This window comes from Schistocerca serialis, chromosome 1 (genome assembly GCF_023864345.2).
Source record: "Schistocerca serialis cubense isolate TAMUIC-IGC-003099 chromosome 1, iqSchSeri2.2, whole genome shotgun sequence".
In the NCBI taxonomy this organism is placed as follows: domain Eukaryota; kingdom Metazoa; phylum Arthropoda; class Insecta; order Orthoptera; family Acrididae; genus Schistocerca; species Schistocerca serialis.
The window spans coordinates 1,031,279,415-1,031,298,669 of record NC_064638.1 but is presented as its reverse complement, the minus strand read 5'-3'; the positions used below and the strand labels follow the sequence as shown (position 1 = coordinate 1,031,298,669).

General features: G+C 42.2%; 1 protein-coding gene across 1 annotated transcript in view; it reads right to left on the bottom strand.

Annotated features, from left to right (window-relative positions):
* Positions 1-6,069: 6,069 nt before the first annotated feature.
* The window catches only part of LOC126458762 (uncharacterized), a 48,230-nt gene continuing 35,044 nt past the window's right edge, over positions 6,070-19,255 (bottom strand). The window contains exons 2-4 of the mRNA XM_050095817.1: positions 18,800-18,893; positions 10,536-10,879; positions 6,070-6,278 (exon numbers count right to left, since the gene is read on the bottom strand). Of these exons, the coding sequence (XP_049951774.1) occupies positions 6,208-6,278; positions 10,536-10,879; positions 18,800-18,893 (509 nt within the window). The 3' untranslated portion in view covers positions 6,070-6,207. The remainder of the gene's footprint in view (positions 6,279-10,535; positions 10,880-18,799; positions 18,894-19,255) is intronic.

Sequence of the window (19,255 nt, the reverse complement as noted above, 5' to 3'; positions counted from 1 at the left end):
CCCGTTGTGCGGCATGTGTACGTGTGCATGATGATCATATCCAATATTGACGTTGGGGTACATGCGCAGGAAACAGTGGCGTTTTGTAGCACATGTGTTTCGGGACGGTTTTCTCAACTTATCACCAATACCGTGGACTTACAGATCTGTGTCATGCGTGTTCCCTACGTGCCTATGACATTAGCGCCAGTTTTGAGAAGTGCCACGTTGTGTGGCACCACATTCTGCAGTTATCCTTAATTTATGAGCATGAATGTAATTCGGCTCCTGTACCGAGGCCTGGTGGAAAATGGTTGTAATTCTTTGTTTCTTCGTCTTCTGGTCCTCCTCTGGTGGCGGACTTCAGATCTTGCCCAGGTGCGTGAGACTTGTGGTCTGTGTCCTGCGGTGGACTAAGAGCATGTTTACTGAGAGTCAGCTGTACTGAGAATGGAAGGACGTATCATCTCGGACAAATCGCGTGTCACAAGGGTGATCTTATTCTTCCCCAGTCGGCCGTCTGACGTTTGACAATTCCAACACGCACCGTCGTGCTTGTGATCAAATTACCTTGGCCAGACCAGCGAACGGGTGCACCTCACACTAAATATTCCGGGATTTCAGAGCTCTGATAGGGAAGATTCCAGCGTTCTAATAATCAGAACGCCAGACTGCGCAATTTGCAAATTTTCGTGAATGCGTCAGAACATTACAGCTGCCGCAGCGCACCACTCCTCACCCACGTGCGCCGTTTTTTGCTGCCGCCTGGATCAAGATGAAAGGGTAAAGTATTGCTGCACCGTCATAGGGTTGTTAAATGATATTCAAAGCTTCCTGTTCTCAAGTGAACCATAGCTTGTGGTATACGCGGTCGTAGTTGACTCCATTTGAACAGAGTTGGGCCTCACAGTGGATTCATGTAAACAAAGTCAGATTGGGTTTAGATTAATTCAGGGTAGAATTTCTATAGCAATGTTTACATTGTCACTCAAAGACTATTCCTTTTATGATTTGTGTCTGTCATTTTTATGTAAGATCTATCAGCTAGTGTCACGAATAAATTCCGTAATTCGTACATAAAAATTAAGGGTATAGTTCCGATTTTCTTCATGTAAAGATAATAACATTTAGCATCACTCAGACATATATTTATGATTAAAGTAACCGATGGCTTGCAATATCACACAAAAGTTGTATAATTTCGGATTAAATCTTTTGAAGATGGCTTACTGTAACGCGTGTGGAGGAAAAAAAAAGGTTGAAAAAATCAGCCTACCAGTTGCAAACCAAAGGTTTATTCAGCCCTTGACCTAGATTTCGATATTTCTAAAAACATCTTCTTCAGAAGGAGCGGGCCTTGTTACAGTACGTTGTGATAAAATACGTTAGCTGCAGCTGAGCCTCATGGACTGTGCGGCTGGTACCGACGGAGGTTCAAGTCCTCCCTCGGGCATGAGTGTGTGTGTTTGTCCTTAGGATAATTTAGCTTAGGGACTGATGACCTTAGCAGTTAAATCCAATAAGATTTCACACTCATCTGAAAATTTTTTTGCAGCCGAGCGGCTCTTGCCATATATCAAACTGACATAAAAACAAAACATATATGACAAGAGCCATTCGAGTTCAGCTAATGTATTTCTCCACCACGTGATATACCCACTCCTTATGACGAAGATATTTTTAGAAGTATCTAAACCTAGGTCAAGTGCTAAATAAACCTTTGGTTTGCAACTGTTTGGCTGATTTTTTTCAACCTCTTCAGGTTTATACAGTTGCCGAACCGCAGCGATGTTTAAGATATGGACGATGTTAAGAAAATTTTCTTTTTCAGAAATGCATTTCTTGTTACTGCGAGTCTGCATTTTATATTCTCTCTTCTTCAACCATCATCAGCTATTTTGTTTCCCAAACAGCAGAAATCTACGGCTTTTAGTGTATCATTTCCTAGTCCAGCTCCCTCAGTATCGCCTGACTTAATTCGACTGCTCTCCATTACCTTGCTTTGCTTTTGTCGGTATTAATCTTATGAATTCTTTTCAAGACACTGACCATTGCGTTCAACTGTTCTACCGAGTCGTTTACCGTCTCTTACAGAATTACAATATCGTCTGCAAGCCTCAAAGTTCCATTTCTTATGTCTGAAAGTTTTTAGGTCCTCTCAGAATTTTTCCTTGGTTTCTTTTGCTACTGCACAATGCATAGATTGAATAACATAGTGGACTTCTGATCATCTATAGTCAGGTTTCCATACAAATTGTAGACAACATTCTGCTCCCTATATTGTATCCTTGCTACCTTCAGAATTTCAAAGAGTGTATACACGTTAACATAGTCAAAAGCTTAGTCTCTACGAATACTACACTGGCGGAAAAAGTCGCAGTATCTACAGTAATTAAATTTCTGGAATTCGTTTCTCTAGGTAAGATATTTAAGTGATAAACATTGCAGGCTCACAGGTTAATATAAGCGCGAGATAAGCTATTGCAAATGTGAAATGGTGGTACATTTATAACCCGTGTAACCGCAAGAATATTGAATACAAGCGTGAAACCATGCACGCATTGTGTTGTACAGGTGCCGGATTTCACTTTGTGGGATGGCTATTCATGCTTGTTGCACTTGGTCGGTCAATACAAGGACGATTAATGATGTTTGAGGATGACGCAAGAGCTCTTGTCCGATGATGTCCCATATGCTCTCGACTGGAGGCAAATCTGATAAACTAGTAGGAAAAGTCAACATCTCGACGTTATCTTGGGTTGTAACATCGGTATGTGGGTGAGCGTTATTCCGATGGAAGACGCCCCCTGTAATGCTGATTATGGACAGCAGCACAACAGGTCGAGTAAACAGACTGGCGTACAATTTTGCCGTCATGGGGCGTAGAATAACCACGAGAGTGTTCCTGCAGTCATATGAAATCGTACCCCTTCCCTTAACTCCAGACACAGGCAAGCCAAGACAATATGTCGACGCTCTGTAGAGCACGTTGAGTTACAACAGTGGTATGTGGGCGAGAGTTATCCTGTTGGAAAACACCTCACGAGTGCTTTCATGAAAGGCAGCACAACAGGTCGTAAAACCAGACTGACGTACAGATTTGCAGTCAGAAAGCGTGGGATAACCACGAGAGTACTCCTGATGTCACGTGAAATCGCATCCCAGACCATAACTACAGGTGTATTTTAGTGTGTCTAGCACGCAGACTGGTTGGTTCCAGGCCCTCAACTGGCCTACTTCTAACCAATACACGATTATCACTGGCACCGAGAGAGAACCAGCTTGCATACCGACCCTCCGATGAGCTCTCGTTTGCCACCGCTGAAGTGGCAAATGGCGGTGGTTTGGAGTCAGTGGAATACAGGTTACAGGGCGTCTGACTCGGTGCTGTTGTAATAGCTAGTTGGTCTTCCCTCTCGATAGTGCATCGTGGCCGTCCAAAGCTCGATCTTCTTGCGACCGTACATTCCCGTGACCAACGCTGCCAGCAGTCATACACAGTGGCAACATTCCTGCCAAGTCTTTCTACAGTATCGCGGAAGGAACATCCAGCTTCTCGTAGCCCTATTACACGACTTTGTTCAAACTCAGTGAGGTGTTGATAATGGAGTCTTTATGGCTTAACGTCATTCTTGACTAACATCAACTCACCACGTCCAATCTCAAATGTAACTAACGTTCATGATCGTTACTGCGTGTATTTAGAGCAAACCTGATTTGCATCCTCATAGTGTTGCGACTAGCGCTATTCTTTCGCGACTGGCGCGAAAACTGAATCGACAACATCTTTCATATGTAGAAACACGCCTACAAAATTTAGTTTATGTCGCACAACTCCTTTGGCGTCGCGATCTTTTTTCCGTTAGTGTGTAATCACATATTGGTCTTTCTTTGACTGAAACGTCTCTGTGGAGTCGTTTCATAGACGCTCGTCTCACTGGATTCTGTGCATCCTATTCTGTCCACCGCCTTATTGCGTTTTAATTTATTAACTCTTCCAGAAAGACTGAGCAATCAAAGAAATGCTTATTAAATGATGTTATGTTTGATTTCTTTGTGTTCCATAGGAAATCATGTCCTGTATTTATTACGTATTTCCCTTCACCCTACCCTATGTGTGCGTCAATGTGACTGAATGAGTGTTTTTACGAGTGGTTTCGGGTTTCTATTGTGGGGAACGCTGAGTTGGTTGTCGTCTGCTAGGAGCCGGTGATGTTTGCTTCTCGTTTGGAGGGTAGCACAGGATGACCAACTTAGGATCCCAGTACCTGGACAGAGAGGTTTACCCCTTTTACTCTGAGGTTGGTTTGTCTGTAAGGTTGGTGGCGGAAGCCTACTCCTCTGGTAGCTTCCGTTGCACCGGTAGTTAGGCGAAGTTCGGTGATGAAACGACACTCTGCAGCTAGCGGTTGGTGAGTACAGTTCGTAGCTCCTAGAGAGGGTTTCTGCTGATAGGAAGTAGGTCGAATTAGAACTTCCCTATGTTAAATTCATGGCATATTTAAGTACTTCAGCTTAACTGAAGCGTGTGTAGTTATGTATTTTTGGAATGTGGCATAATTATTTTGTTAAAATCGGCGATGATCGGCGTGGGATTGTAAATGGAATGATTGAATTATTCTGTTACACTTCCTTTTTGCGTGTTTTTCCTTTTTAATTGCGCGATTTTACAAATTTTTTGCGAATTATTTAGCTAAACTTTTTTATTCAGGCACCATTCACGTGTATTCATAGGATGCGGATCAAATTCAGTAATGAAATAAATGTGCTACATAAAAGATAAACTCAGCGTCCTTTATCTTTCTCATTGATGCCAGTTTTCAAATTAATTCTCTATTCCCTGATTTTTGAAGTTAATCTGCTTCCTTGTGATGAACAAAAATGGGAAAAAAGTAAAAATGAACGGTGTACTGTCTCAAAATGAAGAATTATCACATTAATTAAGCTCGTTGATATACGACATACAACGCTGTTCATCTTATTAGTTTGTTTAAAATAAAAACTGCATTCTTATTATTAAATTCTTAATTTAATTAAACTGATAATTTCCACTTCGGTCTTTTCTTAATTGTTAGGACGGGCTTGGGCTGGTGGCGACCCTGTTATTTTTAAATTTATAGTTGTCCTTGTGAGGTGGCTTACCCAGAAATTGCGCACAAGGGCTACATCTCCATTATTCTTGGTAAGTAACGTATGTCGAGTCTTGGCTAGGATCCGTTTGCAGTTCTTCATACATACTTTACAACTTACCTACTAAGTTGTTGCAGTTATTTGTTTTATGGGCACTAGGGCGTAGTGCAAGGCATAATTCTCTGCTTGCAGAGATTGTTTGAGTCTGCAACCGCTATCTGAGCCGTTAAAACCCTTGATCATATATCTAGCCAAGGAAGACGAAACGTTAGACAGAGAACTATGCTTTGGACTACGGCCTAATGTCCATGAAAAATATCAGCAATAATGCAAAAACCGATCTGCAAGCCTGCATTGACTTCTGGGGTTAGTCATAGGGTCAATATTGGCTCGCGAGTTCCTATGTTCTCCAGAATCTGAACTGCTCTTACATGAGATCGGCTCCTACCAGCTTTTTCCATTCTTCTGCAAATAATTCATATCAATATTCTTCATCTATGACTTATTAAACTGACGGTTCGGTAATAATCGCACCTGTCAGCACCTGTATTCTTTGAAGAAGAATTACTGCATTCATCTTGAAGTCTGGCTGCATTTCGCCGATCTCATATACCTTGCATATCAGATGCAACAGTTTTGTTATTGCGTATTCTCCCAAGGATCTTCGTAATTCTGATGGAATGTCGTCTACTGCAAGAGTCTTATTTCGACTTAGGTCTTTCACTGGCCTGTCAAAGACATGTATAAGTGTCATATCACCCATTTCAACTTCATTCACTTCCCCTTTCCTTTCTGTAATATTGCCTTTAAGTTCGTTTCGCTTACATAACCCTCGTAGATTCTTTGCACCTTTCAACATTCCATTGTTTGCTAAGATTAGTTATAAATCATGTTTAAAGAAATTTAAATACAAATGAAAAGGAAGATTTTTTTTGTAGGGTGCAAATAAGAAGCACACAGTGAATTATTACATTGTATTTTCTATTATAAATACAGAGCAGGCAAATTTTTGCTGCGACCAGGTCTTGCAGCCTCTGGTGTGGGTCGCGCTGCGCGACTTGGCGCCTCCGCAGCGCCTACGACGCATGGTACGTACGGCTACCCGCTGGCGCCTCTCGGCTGTGCTGTGGACGTCGTCACGCAGTTACCCATGTGGTAGATCTCCACACCTGAAAACAAACAAAACCTTTCAGTCATCTCTGTAATCTCCTACTTACCAATAATTTGCATCGGCAACAGCCATCACATAATGCGAGTAATTGTGACACTACGTGGGAATGCAGGTTTTCTCGACAAATTTAAGCGATCAAATCTTCTCTGGTTATCAGCCCGTTCGTGGCGTCACCTCTTCGCAACGTTTCAATTAATTTTCTACACGTCATATTCAGATTCCCCTGAAGTCGTGGCATCGTCCCGTCGCAACATTTCGACGAGTTTCCTACTCCTTACCTTCCGCTACGCCTGAAGTAGTGGCGTCATTTTGTCGCAACGTTTCGATGAGTTTCCTCCGCCTCATCTTCAGGTTCGCCTCAAATTTAGGCATCTTCTTGTCGCAGTGTTTCTACGAGTTTCCTTGTCGTCATCTTCAGGTTCGCCTTAAGTAGTAGCACTGAACTGTCACAACATTTAGATGGGTTTTCTGCTCGTCATGATCAGTTTCCCCTGAAGTTTTGACGTCGTCTTGTTTCAACGTTTCGAAGATTTTCCTATTTATTGTCTTCAGTTTCGCCTGAAATCGTGGTGTCGTCTTTTCGCAGTTTTTCGACCATTTTCCCACTCAGTTGTAGTGCCGTATTGTCGCAACGTTCCTACGAGTTTCCCAGGGATCGTCTTCAGGTTCACCTGAAGTCGTTGTGTCATCTTGTCACAACGTTTCGACGAGTTTCCAACTCAGTCGTGGTGTCGCCGTTTCGCAACGTTTCTAAGAGTTTCCTACTCATCATCTCCAGGTGAACCTTCATATGGTTTTTGGTGACACAAATACTGGGAAGGTAGAGCGTTGTGCCTAGAGGGTAATGTACGTAAGAATGTAAGATTTTCCCGCTGAGTGTTTCAATCTAGTGATCGATTTTAGCATCATATGAAGGAATGTGCACTAGAAACCACTATAAGCAATTTCCGCCATTCTCTACTGTTTTTGTAGCTGTGAGACGTGAGGTTCTGTTTTGCGCAGCGTTTGTAAATATTATGAGTAATAAGTATTTAAGTGCTGTACAATATAATAAAGCTATTTGAAATATATTGTTAATTCTTCAGTTACAGAGTTTTATGGTGAGTAAAATTCATTATAATGTAATTTTAAATGTAACTTCATAAAATCTGGATGCTTATGCTCTTCATCGGCCATGAACTATGAAGTACATCGAAGCGTAAGAAGGTAATTTGTTTTGTCTGTTATCATATTCTATAATTTTAATAAATTATATTGACAGCTTTATTGGAATTGTAGTAAACGATAACGAGTAAAACAAATTTACAGGCAAAGACAACACCAGCGAACATCAGACAGAATTTACTAATACCGCACACAGCTCCATAGACGAATAAGCCAACTATGTAACCACATAACATCGTTGACTATGCTGTCAATTGAAGCTGTCAAATTTACGGAATATGTCAAATAGGTATTAGCGAATATTGCTTATCAACAAACTCCACTGCTGAGACATTATTATCTAGAGAATAAAAATTTCGTCTGCGCTACTTCTACGATACGCAGCAGTATATCACACACCGACGGCGTTAACAATGTGTTATATAGGTAACTACTGCAACAGATATATGCAAAATTGCTATTGGTTATAAACAGACATACATGTATGCACTAACAACTCCATGTTCTTGCAGACAGCTTGACAATGGCCATGGTGCCGAAATAAGCTTATAGCGCCAGAAAATAATATGTTAATAAAAAGTCTTTGAATACAGCAGCGTTTTGGCTTATTGTACATCCAATGTCCTCACAGGATATTTAAACGCTGCAGTCCCAGAGAATTTAAATTTTTGTAAATTCTTTCACCACCGACGTAAGTGGAGCTCTCTTGTGTTTTTTTTAATGACTGTCCGTTGGAGTCATCATGCATTATGGTAATAAAATTTTAAGGAAAACTACGGTTTCCTTCCTTGAATGTGTTTTGTTCTAAATACGTACATTTCTGTATTTAATAAGAAACTGCTTTCCTTGGAATGTAGTTGTTGTGCACGCCTCTCAACCTCGCACTGGTGCTCCCACTTACCGTCACAATAAATATGTAGAACAGTACAGTGGTTTGGCGGTTAAATAAGTGTGATCGTACTCGTAATAGTATTCTGTCAAGTAAAAACACCTATCTGAAAATGATCTCTTGTTTTCCGGGCGTTCAACAGTAGAAATTCTTTCTCCTCCGGCCAGTACCAGATGAGATATCTATAAGATTCTACAAAGATTAGGCAAAAGAACTTGCACCTGTTCCAGCAGTAATCTATCGTATATCGCTTGAGCAACGAAGGGTGCCTTGCGACTGGAAGAAAGCGCATGTTATTCCCGTTTTTAAGAACGGTTCTGAACCAGATGCACACAGTTATAGACCAGTATCGTTGACGTCAATCTGTTGTAGAATTACGACGTTCTTGGAGAAGAAAAATCTCCTCTATAATAATCAACACTGATTTCGCAAGCAGAAATCCTGCGAAATTCAGCTCGCTCTGTTCCTTCATGAGATCCATAGCGCCGTAGACAATAGCGCCCAGGTTGATGTCGTGTTCCTTGACTTCAGCAAGGCATTTGACACCGTCCCGCACTCTCATTTAGTGGGAAAAATACAAGCTATCGAATATCTGAACACATTTGCGACTGTTCATGCAGACAGAACTCAACACGTCACTCTCAAACAGCTGTAAAGGTAGTTTCCGGAGTACCCCAAGGAAGTCTGATAGGGCCGTTACTGTTTGCAATATGTGTAAATGATCTAATAGAAAGCGTCGGATGCTCTCTAAGGCTGTTCGCAGATTATGCAGCTGTCAGTAACAAAGTAGCAACACCAAGAAGATAGTAACGATTTGTATAATGGCCTCCACAGAACTGATGAATGTTGCAGTCTCTGGCAGCTGACCTTGAACGTAAATCAATGTGACATATTGCGCATCCACTACTGTACAGCTACGCTATTGATGACAAACCGCTGAAAACAGTATCTCAAAAAATATCTAGGAATAACTATTAAGGGAGACCACATAAAACAAATAGTGGGAAAATGAGATGCCAGACTCAGATCCATAGGAAGAATCTTAAGGAAATGTTACTCATGCACTGAGGAAGTGGCTTATAAGGCATTTGTTCGACCACTTCTTGAGTATTGTTCATCTGTCTGGAATCCCTACAAGACAGGAGTGATAGAGGAGATAAGATCCAACAAAGAACGGCACGTTTCGTCACGGGATGGTTTAGTCGGCACGAGGGCGTTACGGAGATGCTCAACAAACTCTATTGGCAGACGCTGCAAGAGAGGCGTTGTGCATCACGGAGAGATTTATTATTGAAATTTAGAGAGAGCACTTTCCGGGAAGAGTCGGACAACATATTACTCTCCCCCCCTCCTCCCCCCACATACCTCTCGCGTAATGACCATCAGGAGAAAATTCAAGAAATTAGAGCCAGTACAAAGGATTACCGACAATCATTATTCCCATACGCTATTCGCGAATGGAACAGGGTTGGAGGGCTCAGATAGTGGTACAAAAAGTACCTTCCGCCAAACATCATTAGGTAGCTTGCGTAGTTCGGTCCTCTCCGAATCAGTTAACAAACTGAGACAGTCTCACTGACCATTGCCTTTAAACCAGTGGATCCGTTCACGATGCATGGAGTATCAGGTGCAAATAGCTCAAGACTTTAACTGGGTGCAAAGAGGTTAATACCTCTAACTGATCAAACACACAGCCCCCTCAGAGATCCAGAATCGTCGAAGAAAGACGTCTTCGCGTTCTCTTCAGAGCTGAACAAAATAGATTCTGGATTCACAGAATTATACTGGTTGAAGTCACTATTCCGCTTCATTTAGTCCTTTTCTGGACTAATTTCCGCCACTTCTTAACAACGGATCCCGTAAAAGATGAAATAGATGAAAAACTCTTGACGCCGTCGACTTTTATGTAATAACTAGTTTCGACACAATGTTCTGCTACTTTCTATCTACAGAGAATAAAACGCGGGTGTAGCGCTGATATTCAGCTTACCTACCGTTAAAAGACCTTGTCTTCTCGCAGTACCTAAATAATATGGCATCACTCTGTTAGCACTATTGTAACATTACCATAAGCCTAGGGCATAAGGTCAGAATGCATCGACAGAGGATGGAGTGGTAAGGGCTGCCTAAATGAAGTCTCACGTATTATTAATTCATTTTGTGGAGAGAATGTGGGTCTAGAAGTGGTGGTGGCAGACTTACGCTTTCCGCAGTCTCTGGCGCAGTGCAGGCGACCCGGGTTGGGGTAGGAAACCAAGTCGGTGCCACAGACTGGGTTGAACTCGCTGGTGACTGGGCAGTCACACCCTCGGCGCGTCGTCCCACCAGCGGTCGTCGTCGTTGTGGTGGAAGGGCTGCTGGAGGGCTCAGCATCGTCGAAAGGTACGAAGGGGCTATCCGCGTCTAGTGGCGGGGGCGGCGGCAGCGGCGGAGGCGGACGCGGCGGCCAACGTGAGGGGCGGAAGAACGGTGGACGCCCCCACTCCCTGGGGTGCCACCTGTCGCGCCACAGCTCGTTTCCTCGCCAGCCGCCTCCGAACATGTGTCTGGAGGCAAATTGCTAATTAGTTAGTCATGTCTACGTCCTATAGATCATATTCCCGACAAACATTGTGGTGTGGAACATTTCAGATGTTTTTTATTCCAGTCTCTGATCACAATATCAATTCTTTAGACGATGACCGGTTTCAGTCCTTAATGACCATCCTCAGATCTAAAATATATAAATATAGACATCTAGTGAGCAGTGTGTCTTTCAACATAAAACAGCAATATGTATCACAATATACTGTCGTACAACCAGGGAAATGTACAGATAAAATATGGTATAACGTACCTTTTTTACACCATGTCCTAAAGTGATAAGGCCATAATGGCATCGTCAAAACATATAAATATAATCAGCACAGCATCGTCACATAGATCTAAAATAAGGTGTAGAATAGGGCACATCGTCCACAGAGTGATTATTGCAACTGGCTACTGAAGTACTGTAGCAACCAGAAACCTTTATTTAATTTTATGTGGGTAACTGCATTCATCTCTTAACGTATCACAATTGTTTCCTATGATAGTTATCAATTTTAATAAGTCTGCTACGTGCATCAGATTACGTTTTTTGCGTAAATGATGACTACGTCTAAGTAAGCCCACAGAAGCGACATCTAGGGAGGATGTAGGCAAACAGGTTTCTGGTTGCTACTGTACTTCAATAGCCAGTTGCAATACTCGCAATGTGGACGATGTGGCCTATTCTACACCTTATTTTAGATCTATGTGACGATGCTGTGCTGATTATATTTATATGTTTTGACGATCCCATTATGGCCCTATCACTTTAGGACATGGTGTAAGAAAGGTACGTTATACCATATTTTACCTGTACATTTCCCTGGTTGTATGACAGTATATTGTGATACATATTGCTGTTTTATGTTGAAAGACGCACTGCTCACTAGATGTATATATTTATATATTTTAGATCTGAGGATGGTCATTACGGACTGAAACCGATCATCCTCTAAAGAATTGATATTGTGATCAGAGACTGGAAAAAGACATTCGACAGTATTGGATCACTGTTTGTGTACGCGATTATGTCGCAGTTGGTGGAACGTTTCAGTTTAACAAAATATTGCCATCTCACTCTCTCTCTCTCTCTCTCTCTCTCTCTCTCTCTCTCTCTCTCTCTCTCTCTCTCTCTATATATATATATATATATATATATATATATATATATATATATATATATATATATATAGTCAGTCACGTAAGATTTAAAAGCTCATTTATTTCATTAAAGGTTCCAGATATCGAAACGAGGTGTTCGGCAAATGGTAGTACGGTTTAGACTACATACTTTGGTATGTAACAATTTTTGTATCGACGGAGATATTGAAGCAAACATGATTCTTTCAAATAGGATGATACACCTTTCCAACGGCACCCGAAAGCACTTGAAAAGACAAGTAAAATGACATAATGCTTGTTAATTTTTAGGAAGAACCCCTCCGGCAAAGAATTCGAGAAACACGAGGATCGTTGCACAAGTCATGGCAAATATTTTTTGCTTCAAAAATGGTGATGAACCGAAAAAATTTGAAATATGCAAATGAAAGGTAAAAAAATGGAAATGTCGCGTGGCTAGGGCCTCCCGTCGGGTAGACCGTTCGCCTGGTGCAGGTCTTTCGATTTGACGCCACTTCGGCGACCTGCGCGTCGATGGGGATGAAATGACGATGATTATGACAACACAACACCCAGTCCCTGAGCGGAGAAAATCTCCGACCCAGCCGGGAATCGAACCCGGGCCCTTAGTATTGACAGTCTGTCACGCTGACCACTCAGCTACCAGGGCGGACAATGGAAGCTTATTTCATATGCAAACAATACATGTACTGAGAGGGATGAACGCACATACAGCCATAAAGATATAGCACAAGAAAAAAGACGAAAAAGGTTGGCATTGCAAACGTATTTTACTGTCCACTGCAATATTTCACAATAGTACATTACAAACTACACACGTTCCATGGCATCAGGTTCATAATAGAGCACATGTTCATAATTCACGGCCTTTAGCGAAGTGGTTACGTGACAATAACATCGTTGTAATTGCCTGGCCTGCACACACTCCTGACCTGAATCCTATAGAACATATGTGGGATGTTTTGAACGCTGACTTCGTGCAAGGCCTCACTGGCCGACATCGATACCTCTCCCTAGAGCAGCACTCCGTGATGAATGGGCTGCTATTCCCCAAGAAACCTTCCAGCACCTGATTGAACGTATGCCTGCGACAGTGGAAGCCTTCATCAAGACTAAGGGTGAGCCAACACTATATTGAATTCCAGCATTGCTGGTGGAGGGCGCCTAGAACTTGTAAGTAATTTTCTGCCAGGTGTCCAGATCCTTTTGATCACATAGTGTACGTCTGGAGCTACCTTCCTTAACCCTAGCTGTTGCAAACGGGCTTTACACCACGACACAGACACAAATTTGAATGGAGTGAACACGTAGCCAGTGACCGGAAGGACAGCTCATAATTTTGCGAGAAAAAAGAGAGATACGATGGAGATTCGCTTACAGATCTTCCCCTTCGCAGTCCAACACTGCTCTTCCAGCTCGCTCGATGTTGCGAATCTTGAGCTTGGATGGTTCACAGTTTCTCTTTTGTTTCTTTTTTTCACAGTTCATTACATCTTCTTTCTGTTTTCATGCTTGACTTGTGTTCAATTTTTGACGGGCTATCGACTGGCCCATCTTACCATTAAAACTGAGGAGGGTTCGATGGGGCATTCCTTTGTTACTAGAGTAAGTCTGTCTTGCTGCATATAACTATGGAGCCTGAGATGAGGAATCTGCTTGGTGCAATAGCCGACTTTGGCCGCATTGGTTTTCAATGTTAATGCATTTCCCGGAATCTCTTACGAAAGGTTTCAACGCCAATACTAACAAGCGCTATATCACTGTAACCGTCTTTTCAAGAGCTGTTGAACGCAGTTATGAAAAGGATATAAGGTTCATAAAAGAAAGGAAGCATAGTTGTTTCAATATCTCAGTTGATACCACAGGTCACAGCATTATCCAAACAAAACATTACGTGCTCCCTCAGCGTAATAGCAATTGTTGAAAACCTCATTTCAATATCTAGAACCGTTCAGAAAATAAAACGGGTGTTACATCTTATGTGACTCCCCTAATTTATATATAAGAGAGAGAGAGAGAGAGAGAGAGACAAAGAGTAGAGTCACCAATCTTTCTTTAAAATGTTCCACATCACGGTACAGCGGTCGGACGGTTGGACAAAACTATGGAAATAACACAGGAAATCAATGCATTAATATAAATGTAGATGCAACCGATGCCTACAGGTACCTATTTGACCACGAACGGCAGTTCTGCAATGTACTCAATACGTTGCATCAGTTGCGGTCATAACAGTGTTCTGCGTACTTGGAAGCGGATTATGTCGGAGATAAGTGAAGATGAACGTGGGCAAGTTGCCGGTGCTCGTTTGGTGGGTGATTCCGTATCCAAGGGAGCCGAAGTGTTTGGTGTTTCAAGAGGCACCCTATCGATGATTTATACCACATGCGGGGAAAGCATAATCACCACGCAGCCGAAAATGGCTGAATAGCAATCGTGAAGGATTTTGACGAAAAATAGGACGAAAGCTGGAAAACTCGCTGCACAACTGAACGTCGCACTCAAGAACCCTGTCAGTACCAGAACAACCTGGAGAGAGCTGGGAATTGCTGAAGAGCTGGAATTCCAAAACTGCACATCAGTCATGCAAGTGCCCGTAACAGGAAAACGTGGTACCAAGCTATAAAACCTGGAATGTAGAGCAGCGGAAGAATCTAATTTGGTCGGATAAGTCTTGCTTCACACTGTTTCAAGTAATGATTAAATTAAAGTCCCAAGAGTGAAACAGGCGGGGATTAGGCCTCACGGTTACTCTGCAAGGCGGCATGTCCACCAAGGATTAGGTGACCATTTTGTCTCATCAAGTCCATCCCGTGACATAATTTTAGTTTCCTAATGGTGATGTAGTGATCAAGACGACTGGGCTGATGTTCACACGGCTCGCGTCGTCCAAAACTGACTTTGTGGAGACGAGGACGAATTATCGCATCTCCCTTGGGCACGACAGTCGCCATATTTCAATAGTGTTGATCCTTGTGGTCTAGTTTGAAGAAAAGGGTGTGTCATCGCTATCCACTTCCATCATCGTTACCTGCACTTGCCGCTATTTTGCAGGAAGAATGGTATGAGATTACCTGGAAACCATAGAGGAGGCGTATTTATCCATTCCGAGACGTCTGGAAGATGCTTTGAACACTACGGTTTTCGTACACTTATTAGGCATGGTAATGTACTGTGTTTGTGATGGTTCCATATTTTCGTTCATCCCCTGTTTATATATTGTCTTGCTTATCTTTTGTCAAACTGAAGTTTTCCACATCAAATAGAATGAGTTGCTAAGGAGAAACAGCTTTAATCTTAATGTCGAACACTACTGTTGCTTCAGACACTGCATTTCAGTGGCAAATTGTCAAAGAGTTTTATAGCTGAGTATTGTGTTTCTTTTTATGCCAAAGTTAATTGTGCGCTAGAGGGAAGTACAGACAATTTTTTTCCTTCTAATATTGTATTCGTGAATATCTCTATTAGTCTCGGAAAGCAGATAGGGCTTCGTTTAGGCGGGTTCTACCTAGGAAACAGCAGGAAGAAAAAGAAGAGCACAAATCAGTAGCGTGCATCCCTTTGCCGGCATTACTTCCAGAAATGTCAGCAAAATCTTGGAGTTTCACAATCTCAAATGTGTGTTTCGCCCATTCCCTAAGAGCTCAACACTGTTAGGTTCAGTAAACAATGAACACGGCGTTCACAATTCACAGATACCAAGTACAATCCCAGTGTGACATGGTATATGTTGCGAACTCTGTGAACGCGTTAGAAGAGGCGTGCGATGTACTGTACATAGACGCCGCACTGAATCACACCAGACCACCAAATCACCAGTGGCCCACCATAGTATAAAAACTGGCCATAGCATAGTTTACAACAAAACCAAAATACGAAGAGCATTCAATAAATAATGCAACATATTGTTTTTCTGGACCAGTTTCGGTTGAAAAAAATGCGAAATTTGTTGTGGGACATCCTGGAGTATTCCCGCTTCAGCCCATAAAGTTTCATGACGTACCGACAGGTGGCGGCGCTATACATGGCCTTCAAAATGGCGTCGGTGATTGAGATGCGTTCCAAGCAGAGAGCAGTCATTAAATTTCCTTTGGCGGAAAACCAGAGCATCACAGATATTTGTAGGCGCTTGCAGAATGTCTATGGAGACCTGGCAATGAACCAGATCACGATGAGTCTTCAGGCGAAGCGTCTGTCATCTTCGCAACAAGGTCGCGCAAACAAGTCCGATCTGAGTGTAATGTGCTATCCTCACGAAATTGAAGAAACGACTTCAGCGTATTCGTCGCCAAAACAATACAAACGAACTTCTCTTCCTCCATGCCAACGCAATGCCTCACATAAGTCGGCGCATCCAGAGAGAAACTAACAAAGCGTCATTTTACTACTCTTCCTCATCCGCCCTACAGCCCGAATCTCGCACCTTCCGACCTTCATCTGGTTGGCCCAATGAAGGATGTACTGCGCGGGCAGCAGTACGTGGGCAATGGGAGGTTACTGATGCAGCGTGACTTCGGCTTTGACGTCGATCAGCGGTATGGTACCATGCGGGTCCTTTCAGTGAGGTGGTGTAAGGCCGTTGCATTAACGAAGATTATCTCGAAAAATAGGTTTATGTAGCCAAAACAGTGGATAATAATATGGTGTATTGGAATCATGAATAAAACCAACCTGTTCTCAGAAAAAAATGAGTTGCATTAGTTGCTGAACACCTAGTAAATAGCCAATCATTCTCCTTCTGCGTTTGTGTGATTAGAGAAGGCACTGAAATTGGGGTTCAAATGGTCTGATTAACATATACAGCAGCCTACAACCAATCAGGGATGGAACCTACACTGACCAGATAGCAAAGCGTTCCTATACAATGAGGTCCACACTCGATGACAATAAGAGAGAAACTGGAGACGGCAGTTCACAGCTGGGCGTCGCCACCCACACCATTGCTACCAATCACAGCGGCCACGATTCGAATATTGACAGCAATAAAGTAGTGGAGGAGCTAACAGCCAACGTATGTAGAACTCCGAACAGAGCAGAACAGCAGTCATAAAAAAAAGCTGAAGATGGCATCGAGTCTTTCTATCGAAATATCATGAAGAACTTATGACGTGACCCAGGCTAACACCCGAGTATTTTGCAAGTTAGAAATACGACGGGAAAACATTGAGTCGCATGTGCAGTAGACTGTTTACCACAAATTTCATGAGTGAATAAAAGTACTTAGAGCCTGCGTCTAACGCTCCCAGTTGTTTCAACAGTGTGAACTTTACATACAATTATAATTACTTTCTTTTCTGTAATGAATACTTTTTGACTAAGTGAGGAGTTACACCAAAATATTATCACATAGGACATTAATGAATGAAACATATGTTAAACTTGGCTTATTGATTTCTATGTACCCAAGGTTGCTATTTATTCTTATGATAAAAGTAGCTGAACCTCAAGTTTGCAAGTCAAATAAATGTCGTGTGACTAGGGCCTCCCGTCGTCTAGACCGTTCGCCGGGTGCAAGTCTTTCGATATGACGCCACTTCGGCGACTTGCTCCTCGATGGGGATGAAATGATGATGTTGAGGACAATACAACAACCAGTCCCTGAGCGAAGAAAATCTCCGACCCAGGCGGAAATCTAACCCGGGCCCTAAGCATTGAGATTTTGTCGGGCTGACGACTCAGCTACCGGAGGCGGACTTTGCAAGCTTATTGTATGGCTTTTCTAATTTAAGTTTTCATCAATATAGACACCCAAGAACTTAGAACGTTCAGTCCTGTTTATTACTTTTTGTTAGTGAACTATATTTATTGCTGTATCAATTGTTAAATGAAACAGAGTATGGAAGAACAATCTAATTACGTCATATAGGTACATACCATCAAAACCATAATTAGTGAATGGATATCAGTTGTGAATTTATCTCTGTCATAAGAGTGCCGGCGAAATCCTTGGAACTAAACTGACTTTGATGTGGTGCTGTACCTACTGTTGAAATATAGTTGGTGAGGAAAGAGTCACCGGAGAAAGCTAGAAGCTGGCAAAGAGTGGCGGAATTTTACTTTCGACGGAGTGAAGTTCACGTTTGATATGGGGAAGTTACATAGACAAAAGTGTGAATGAAATTTTAGCACCAAAGAAGTTCGCTGATTGGTTAAGCTGTTGTTCTTTTTGGGCTTTGAAATTGGATACAGCTGTCACTTAAATCTCTGTGACGTCAATAGAAATATGGCGACAGTTTTTGTCTATGTTATTTTTTCCAAGGACCAGCCTTTTCTAGTAAAGGTAACTGGAGAAATTACCAACACGACAGACAGATGATACCAAGTTTGCAATCTCTTTCCAGACCTGAGACGATGTAATGGTAAGCTCGCCCTCTTTGGGTACTACAGTGTATCATCCTCTCTCATTGTATCATCCTCTCTCACCTTTCTTGTAACAGATTCTTGTACATAATGTACTTGGCATCCAACATCTGCCTGCTTTCATCATTTCAGTCAATTTACGTAATTTTAACTGGGCGGTAGACTCTATGTTAAACTGATGTTTTCACTCATTTCAGGCTGCCAATCCATTCATATGTATACCAGTTCTGTGTATCTCCATTTTAGCCGGACAAATACATAATAAAATTACAGAAATGCAGACTCGTGTTTTCACTTCCAGATAGAAGGAAGCTATAGAAAGTTGATTCTGGTCTCATTCTGCAATAAGATTAGGAACACCATGTCAGCACTCAATCTGAAGACTAGCATGAACTTACCTGGGGCCGATATCGTCATCGTCTGTGTCCGATGTGGTATCTGATTCTCTGCCCAGCTGCGGGTATGGTGACACCAGAGGCAGTAACAGCGCCGCTGAAACAGGTATCGCATTAATTTCACACTTGAACACACAAGGCGAAGGATGGGCTGTAGTACACATGTTGCCTCGCTCGTAACCAATGTGTGACACGGCCGCGGAGTCGCATGTCATTGATGTTTACAGAATAGACAATTTCAATTATGGTATGTTTGTAATAATACTCGGTGTTTCCGTAATAACATAAACTGCCAGGAAAGATTGAGTAGCGTAAGTGTATCAATTTAGGGCAGGGAAAATCGATGCGCAAACGAATGAGTCGCAGCAGAAAATTTCAAATTTGTCTTTGGTGTACTGATGGTGTGGCGTCAGATTCTACGCAGGCATGATGTCATTCTACAAAGAAGTTAAGAATTTA